The sequence below is a fragment of the Musca vetustissima genome, unplaced genomic scaffold (assembly GCF_032173495.1).
Source record: "Musca vetustissima isolate MV318-11 ecotype Yass unplaced genomic scaffold, APGP_CSIRO_Mvet_v1 utg194809, whole genome shotgun sequence".
Taxonomy (NCBI): domain Eukaryota; kingdom Metazoa; phylum Arthropoda; class Insecta; order Diptera; family Muscidae; genus Musca; species Musca vetustissima.
In genome coordinates, this window is record NW_026882846.1 from 34,847 (window position 1) to 44,681 (window position 9,835).

At 34.5% G+C, this 9,835-nt stretch overlaps 1 protein-coding gene across 1 annotated transcript; it reads left to right on the forward strand.

Annotated features, from left to right (window-relative positions):
- Positions 1–7,654: 7,654 nt before the first annotated feature.
- On the forward strand, positions 7,655–9,529 carry LOC133329519 (uncharacterized; the record flags this gene model as incomplete). Its single annotated transcript, XM_061537993.1, has 1 exon — positions 7,655–9,529. A coding segment is annotated over exon 1 (1,875 nt), but the record flags the coding sequence as incomplete, so codon positions are not given.
- Between the last annotated feature and the right edge of the window lie 306 nt (positions 9,530–9,835).

Genomic DNA, 9,835 nt, shown 5'->3' on the forward strand with positions numbered 1-9,835 from the left:
TTTTTCTATTGTTGTTGTTGTAGACAACCTTCACACACGTCTTGTTAAAATACACAAAAGTATTAACGTTGTTAATTTTTGGAAATGTAAACAAAGTCAAATGACATCGTGATTTGAAATTCATACATTTAATATGCCCTGCACGCACTAAATTTTACAACAACGTCAACATCGATACCGAACTATGCTAAAACTTCCATAAAAAGTTATGAATCATCATCGTCATCATCATCACCGATGGTGCATAAAATAAATTGATGGTCTATTTTTGGGATACTTTAATTATAAACAAAATGAAAAAAACATGTTTTGGTCTGCACAATTTCGTATTCAAGGTCAGAGAAGAAACGAAATTAGGTTAAGATTATTAATAATGTGATTAACACCACTTATCAAGCCAAGAGATGCGGTGTGTGGTTTGAGTGGAACAAACCTGAGGGATGTGGATTGACAGATGTTTGAATTTTATTTTTGTTTTTTTTTTATTTGGGAACGCCGAAAAGTGGTCCAGAAAAATGCTTTAAAAATGTTATTAAAAGTAGGTTATAATTGTAATAAAAAAGTAATTTTTCTTAAAGCGTGGATTTTTGAAAAAAAAAAAATTTAGGTCGTGGACTGTTCAAAAAATATTATTCCTGAGGCTTGGATTTAAAAGAAATATTATCCCTATGTGAAAGGGATTTTTCAAAAAAAAAAAACATCCTAAGGCGTGGATTTAAAGAAAATATATTTTTAAAGGGATTTTTAAAAAAGTATTTTTCCATAAGGCGTAGATTATTAAAAAGTTATTTTTTCATAAGGCGTAGATTATTAAAAAGTTATTTTTTCATAAGGCGTAAATTGTTAAAAAAATATTTTTTTCATAAGGCGTAGATTTTTAAAAAAGTATTTTTTCATAAGGCGTAGATTTTTAAAAAAGCATTTTTTATAAGGCGTAGATTTTTAAAAAAGTATTTTTTCATAAGGTGTAGATTTTTATAAAAATATATTTTCATAAGGCGTAGATTTTTTTAAAAAGTATTTTTTCATAAGTCGTAGATTTTCAAAAAAGTATTTTTTCATAAGGCGTAGTTTTTTTTAAAAAAAGTATTTTTTCATAAGGCTTAGATTTTTAAAAAAATATTTTTTCATAAGGCGTAGTTTTTTTTAAAAAAAGTATTTTTTCATAAGGCTTAGATTTTTTAAAAAATATTTTTTCATAAGGCGTAGATTTAAAAAAAAAATATTTTTTCATAAGGCATAGATTTAAAAAAAAAAATATTTTTTCATAAGGCGTAGTTTTTTAAAAAAGTATTTTTTCATAAGGCGTAGATTTTTAAAATTATTTTTTTTCAAGTCTTCATAAGGCGTAGATTTTTAAAATTATTTTTTTTCAAGTCTTCATAAGGCGTAGATTTTTAAAAAGGTATTTTTCCATAAGGCGTAGATTTTTAAAAAAGTATTTTTTCATAAGGCGTAGATTTTTAAAAAAGTATTTTTTCATAAGGCGTAGATTTTTAAAAAAGTATTTTTTCATAAGACATAGATTTTTCAAAAAAGAAGTAAATAAAAACCAGTGAGCGGAGCAGTATATTCGGACGGGGCCGACCATACGATACCCTACACGGAACTCTAACTTTCTGCGGATGCTTATTCCGAGCCTAGGCAATATTTCGTGATATTTACACCCTCTTGACCGATTAGAAGTCTACACTACTTCTTCCTTACACTGACATATATTCCGAATACTACTAATATTGAGTACAGCTCTTCTAATTAATTGTCCAGATTCCCTTCACCGTGAGTTGTGTAGTGATGTTCGGCTTTAAATTGTGGCCTATAGATCGACTCAAAAAAAACACCAAAAAATGAAGTTTTCGGTGCATTTCATCTCAATTATTATTATGTGATCATCACCGAAAATTATAGGCGGTGTCCTTGACCATAACTGGAATCTCATGGAATCCGATTTCAAAGAGATCAGCGCCATATTTCCGCCCTCCAGTGTGGTAATGGGTTACTAAATAATATCTGAATACGTAAGCACCTGTAAATATTTATGTGTAACTCCCACATCCGAGTACATACGACAATATAATTGGTAAAAGGTCAACCACTCCCCTTGGATATACTGCCAAATTCTCGGGTCTATGTCCTTCAGGATTAAATAAATACGCCAAAGAATACACATTTTGACATTTTCACACAAAAGTCGGGGTCCATTTGACCCGCTAAATAATGACCGATCATAGAAAGTATGCTGATTCTTTGGCCCAATCCCATCTCCATGTAAAATTTCGCTATGTTCGGGCCATAATTGCGGTCTCTGGAGCGACAAGAAAAAACCACAAAAATTAAGTATTAAGTCCATTTCATCCCCTAAATATTAACCGATCTTTACCAAAAACAATAGGGTTCTTCATTGGACCGTACCCATCCAATATGCAAAATTTCTTGAAGATTGGCCCATAGCTGTGGCCTGTATCGTGTTTACAAATTATAATGGACAGACGGACGGAAACATACGTCTTTATCGACTCAGTCGAGATATGGCGATCGGTATACTTAAAGGTGGGTCTAAGAACAATATTTCGCGGCGTTACAAACTCTTGGGACTGCACAAAGCCTACCCTGACAACATAGTTTTATAGGGTATAACAAATATTTGTTTTCCTAAGTCGCGGATTCTTAAAACATATTCCAAAGACAAGTAAGTCGTATATTAGATAATGGAATTAAAAAAAAAACATTATCATGGTTTCCAAAGGAATTTGATATATTTTGAGTCACCATTGTGTGACAAACCTCCCTACCAATTATGACAACCAAATTTCTAGTATTTTGAAGAGACTAAAAGCATTTTTTCCAACCGAAAAGGCTATAATTTGAATAATTTGAATCCTGATGTTTGGTTCGCAATCAGAAATACCGACCAAAATGAAGTTTTTTATCCATTGTCGTATTTTTATTATATTTCCTGACGATTGTTTATTGCTTGATTACATGTTGTAATGGACTGACACATATATCTGGATGGATTCAAATTGTCGAAATATAATCACAAATACACAAAAAGATGGGTCTAGGAACAAAATGTTCTGTGACATCGCAAACTTCGGGCACCCCACAAACTCATAATACCCTCACAACATAGTTAAGTCGGGTATAATGAAGGTATTATACAGATCAAGGGCCTTAGAGTCTAATATTACATTCATGATGATTCATAAAGCCTAATTTTTTTAAATTTAAAGCTCCCTATTAAAAATTCATAATGCGCTTAACAGAACTTCAGCCAATATGTCCTCAAATAAAATTAATGAATAATTCAAACTCGAATTGTAAAGAATAGCTTAAGACACAAAAAACCCTAATACAACGTCCTCCAATTATTCGTAGAAAAGAGTACTAGAGCTAGATGTAAAACAGTCACAACAACAAGACGTATTTGTCACTGTGAGTGAGCAAAAACAAATTTTTGGCCAAAACATATTGACGTCACAGTACTCACAAAACATTGACACAGGCCACTAAGAGTTAAGCATACTAACTGAGACTGAGATAGGTTTTGGCCAAACATTTCTTGCATTGAGATTTTATGTTTTGGGAGATTTTCTCAAAAGCCTAAATGAATCAAAGCAAAAATACGCTGTGGCTGACTGAGCTGATCTTTCGTATAAGCGTTGTAGATTACACAGCTCTCGACTGTTTATGCTATTTGCTTTTTTTAAGTATAAAAAGAAGCGGTTGTGGCCAATAGAGCACAGTCAACGTTAAGACAACAAACGAAGTGGATCACCGAAAACAGTAACGGTAGCCACTCTAGCGAACATAAGGATATTTATTTAAATTTTAAACCGTTCCCCACCCGATATTTATTACATAAGGATTACAAACAACAATAAACAAAAACATAAAGTGAGTTTAAAGAAAACGCAGCAATAACAACAAGAAAAGACATTAACAAAAAAAATAAAAAAAAAACTTCGAAAAAAAAAACAAGTAAACCAAATAGGTTTGGTTATGAAATAACGCAACAAGACCTTGGATTGAAATTGACATAAAAAATTGTGGTATATATGAAAGATGTGGAACCACCATCAGCAATGAAAGTGAATGCGTTAAGAAAAAAAGTAGTGAAATAAAAGCAACAACATCATTTACAAATCATGAAAAAAATTGCAGTGTGCGAAATAAAAAAGACAAAACGAACAAAATATTCATTTCATGGTGAATTGAAAGTTGTGTATGGAATTATTATTTCAAATATTTACTTCCACACAACTTACTTTTTGGTGTAAATTAAAAACAAAAACGAAAATGTGTAATTTCATTTCCGAAGTTATTACATTGTTTTAATGATTAGTAATGGAAAAAGTGGTAATCATTTCATACGTTTTTCAATATTTCAACTTTTTTTAATTATTGTGAAAATTAGTTAGAGTTTGGTGTAGTCTTTGAAAGGTTTTTTGGAAATTATTAAGATTAAAATTAAAAAAAAAAAAAACTCAAACCCAGATTTCAAAATTTAGAGCAGTACCTCAGAATGAAAAGATAAACTGATAATTTGAAAATCTATTCCGACCATCCATAATATTTAAATATCCAAGCTACCAGAAACATCAGAGAATTTTGTCATTTACAAAGACTGCTTGAGATTGGGATGACTTTTAATTATAAAAATTTCAAAAAATAATTGATTTTCTATAATTAATAAAATTAACTTCAAAATTTGCTATAGGGAATTTTTTCGCTAACTATAGACTTAATTTCTCAAAAAAATGTTCTCTTCTAACCGCCAAAAATATTTTTCAAACTGCTTTTAAGGCCAGTACAGGACCAATTCTGTCTATACAAATAAAGAAAGGCCTATTAGGCTGATATCAATCTGCAGATCCTTTAAAATACCTACTAAAATTATATTTCTAAAAGTTTGTCTATAAAATAGGAGATTTTCTACAAAAAGTGACTCCGGGCATAATTGGTCTATTCCCTTAATTTTCAAATTTATTCAATTGAAATTTAACAAAAACTAGGTCAACTAATATTTGAGCCAAAAAAATGGTTTAACTCGAATCTGCGTAATGTTATGATGAAATTACTAAATACATATATCACATTGCAATTTACGTCTAAGACTAAGACAAAAATCGAAGAGTCTAAAAATCGACTTTTTGGTCTGAGGTAAAAATTGAAAAGTCTAAAAGTCGTCTTATGTGCTCGCCTAAGTATCCCTATCCCATAGTCGTATTGTGATCAGGGTTTTAAGGACTTATTAAAAATTTACTGGGGATAACTTCACAAAAGCCACAAATAGGTCATTCTATAAACAAATTCAAATACACCAGAAGCTAAAATTGTCATTCCTTATTAGAACTCCTTTCGCAATCTTCTGCCTGAAGTAGGCTATGAAAGTCCTGAAAACAAAGAACCTGTAATAATTTCTAAAATAGTTTTTGAAACTTCCAGTACTAAAGAGATACGTTTTCTACAGGCACTTGAATAATGGCATAAGTAACCATTGGCCTTTCTCACAAAATTTTATCCCTGAAGATAGTTGACCATGTCAACCGAAATATGGGAAATTAATTAAGAGAGAGATTTAAACCAAAATCAAACATATTTTACTGACCTAACCGAAATCAATCTGAAAATGTTGTATTTTAATTCAAAATTATTATTTGATTCCTATAAATTATCATTTTCTTGAATCTGTGAAATCAGATTTATAGGACCCTACCATTCGATAATAAATTCGCAGAATACCAAATTTGACACCTAATCTGTATATCCATCCCTATCTTTATACATTATAGGAGAACTTACACCTTCTGGAGAATCAGATTATTAAAACCCTACCTCTCTATAATAGGTTGACAAATACCTAATCTATATAAATTAAGGTAAATTTTACAGCTTCTTAAGTTGTTTGAGTAGTCAAATCGCTGAGATAACTTTAAATGCAAATATTTCAACATTTTCATTCATTTTCAAACGCCTTCAACTGCATGCAAATAACTTTAAATGCAAATACGTCAAGATTTGATTTTGAAGATCCTTCAACTGCATGTCAATAACTTTAAATGCAAATATGTCAAAAAATGATGTCCATTAAAATAAAATGTGCCAAATATTCTGAAAAGAAAGAAAATTATTATGAGATTAGAAAAAAGAAAAGAAAATTATAAAATATTCAAATTCTCAAATAAAAACATTTTCAATTATAATTCTTTGTCCACAAAACGACCAACAAAAAGACACATTTCCTTTTTTCGAAAATCCAAGCATTTTCAGTCATTAACCTCTAAATAATTATATTGACCGACCGACCATCATTATTCTAAGCAGCATTTCCGGTAAATTCATAAATTTTCCCTTTCGTTTCTTTGTATTTAAAAATAAATAGCAAAAAACTGGGTAAACAAATGCAAATGAAGAGAGAAAGAAAAGCAAACGCATCAAGTTTTCCATTTTTCCCAAAATTAAAATTACTGTTGCCCAGCAAGAAAAATTTACATAAAATGCAACACTGCAAGGGAACAATGGCAGGCAGGCAGACTACAAATAACGTCATGCAACGTAAAATAATAAAAAATTACTAAATAAGCCATGGATGGTTAAGTTAAGATAGACATCCGGTTTCAGTGTTGAGAGAGTGTTACTTACATGGCACATAAAAATTCGGTTCCGATAATAAAAAAAAGTAAAGTTTACCATGATTATTATCGTAAGCCGCCAACGCTTTGAGTTTTTGCATAACATTTTGTGCTCCAGAAACAGCCAACCCCCGCGCATTTCAAGCGTATTAAAGCATTTCATTTCATCGGGAGATAAAATAAACTTCGTTCGTGTTATGTCATGCATAATACAAATCCGGGGCAGGGAAATTTTACAACTTCCTCTTTCCCACAAAGAAATCTTGACTTTTTGAAATAAAATAATGAGCAAAGTTTAATTCCTACATTTTCTTAATTGAATTGCAAAATATTGCCAAATAATTTTTTTAATTCGGAAACCAATTTAATCTTCCCAGAGTACGAACAACAAATGTAGTTAAAATAAATTACTTAATAAAACACGCTTGAACTAAATTTTATAGTTGCGACGAGATGCTTCATTATTATCTCAGAAAAAAAATCAAATATTGCTTAACCCGCCATTGGAAACTCATGGCTGCCAGCTATGGTATTGGATTGTCTGTATCAAGCAGAGAGTGAGTTTGAGCGTCTCCACATCATTATCTACCGGCTTCAAGCTAATGACCTTAAAACGAAAGTAAAAGTAACAATGAAACAACAACAACCCAAAATTAGCTTCGCTGTGGCGTCTGCGTAGTTCGTTCGTTGGTTGAGTCAGTCTCCAGAAAAGCGGCAAACTGGTTTTGCCATACCGCTGACAGCCCCCTACACATAATAACCGTACGCTTATGGTTTGTTTTGAAAACGCTGCTAGAAAATACTGCAAAGCTTTACACACACCAAAAAAAGTAGCACAATGACCACTAAAGTATCAGGGATCGAGGCCAAATTTGTTTTGTTTGTTTTTTATAACAAAAACTATTACTTAATATTCATAACCATTCATTCATTTATCACCATTCCTAATTTGTAATTTTGAAGGTTAAAAATTTATTAATATTGTTTTTTCTCTCTCTTTCTCTTGTTTTCTTTTAGTCATGAGAGTAACACAGCATTGGGCTTTCTTGGCCGCCGTACTATTGGCCTTTACCATATGCAGTAGTCGTGCCGACGAAGAACCCTCTTGGGGTTCCAGTAGTTGGTCGTCGTCTGTCAAGGAATCAATGTTGGCTCGTAGATCTGCCGAAGCTGAGGCGAAGCAGGAGGATATTCAAGGTCGTAATTATGCCGTCCATGAACAAATCTACAGCAACGAAACCGAAGTCAATGAATTGATTGAACAGCTGATTACCTCTCGTCGTGAGGGTAGAATTTTAAATGATTACGATCAAGTCTATGCTGATGGCAATGTGGATCAGGCTTTGATGCAGGGTGATGATATGCAAGCCCGTAACATTGTCCGTGACAAGTTGTGTTCATTGGGTTTGATGAGCTGTGAGGCAGAAGGCAAGCGTCCTTACTATTCCAACATTTATGCCCAGGGACCTCCACCACCACCAGGCCATAAGTTCGGCGGTGGACCATATGGCCCAGCTAAACCCATGCCACCACCTGGTTTCTACAATGGACGTCCACCCATGGGTCCCCCACCATCCTCTGTCAATTCCTTTGGTCCACCACGCAAAGTTGGCTATGAATCATCGTATAAACCTGGCTACAGACCCTCCGGCCCAGGTGGCAACTACAATGGTCCCTATTTGGAATCACCTCCACCATCCGCCATTGATGGCTCAGGCTTGACTACCTTCAACAAACCCCCACCCGGTGCAATTATTTATGGCAGCAAACCTCCAGGTCCAGTTTACAATGGCAATGGTGCCGGTCCTAATGGTAATGTACCTCCCTATGCCTTTGAGAATCCCGATAAGATCCATGCTGCCGGTTCCCAACAAACCAATTTCTATAGTCATCAATCATCGGCCTCGGCTTCCCAATCATCGAGCACAAAGGTTGTTGTTGGGGGTACCGTAGCCAATGCCGTATCCACTGCCGCCAGTGCTGGTCTACAACAACATGTCCATCATCATTTCCATCATGTTGATGGTGGTGATTCCGCAAAAGTACCCACTGTTCCTGTACCATTGGGCAATGGCCAAACAATAAATACCGACTTCTCTGCCTTGGCTCAATCTTCGACAGCCTTCAATCCTCAGACATCCGGAGCATCAAGCTCCTTTGGTCAAAGTCAAAATTCGTATAATGCCGGATTCAATGCTGCTTCCCAGGGTGGTCTATTGTCTCAGACTTCCAATGGTTTTAAACCTAATGGTTTGGGTTCCTCAAATGGTTTTGGTGCCGGTTCAAATGGCTTTGGTTCTTCTGGTGCCTCCAATGGCTTTGGCTCAACTGGTTTCGGTTCAGCTGGTAGCAGTTCTGGTTTCAATTCCGGTTCCAACTTTGGTTCAGCTAGTACAGGTTTTGGTGCCGGTGGTAGTAATACTGGTTTCGGTTCCAGTTCCAGCTCCAGTTATCACAGTCAAAATCCCAATTACTACAAGAAGGAGTTGCACAATCTGGGTGGCATTCAATCCTCCTCTTCGAACAATTTCAATAGCTTGACCTCAGGTTATGACCAATCGTCCTACAACAATGCTGCTGGTGGTTATGATACCTCCCGCAACCAATATGTCGACTGCCAATGTGTACCCTTCAATCAATGTCCCGCTGCCGATCGTATTGGCCGTAAGGAAGATTTGATTTTGGCCATTGATCCTCGTAATTTGGGTAAGGAAATTGAGGCATTGAGCGATGAAGCTGCCGCCAATATTACCACCAATGCCATGCCCGAGAAAAAGGAACAAGAAGATGACAAAAAGCAGGATGAAGGTGAAAAGAAACGTAGCAAACGTGAAGCTGATCAGGCCAAGGATAAAGAAGATGAAGCTGCCGATTTGCCTTTGGATGCTGAAGGGGTAAGTTTTTGTTAATAGATTTCCTATTTTTATTTTTGTGTAACCGTCTTAACCTGTCTGGCCCGAATTAAAACCCCTCTAATTCCTAATCATTATTTCAAAGCAAAGAGTTTCTAATTTTTTTCTTGCACACTACGCTGCCCGATCGTAAACATATGCAAAAAGGAGGTGACAAAGATTGACTGGCTGCCTAAGCCCTCACCAGGTTTGATTTGCCGAATCACGAGAGAGCTGCTTCAGTTTATGAGCGGTGGCGTATGTGCTTGGCGTAACTAATACCAACTAAAACAAAAAAAAACAACAAGC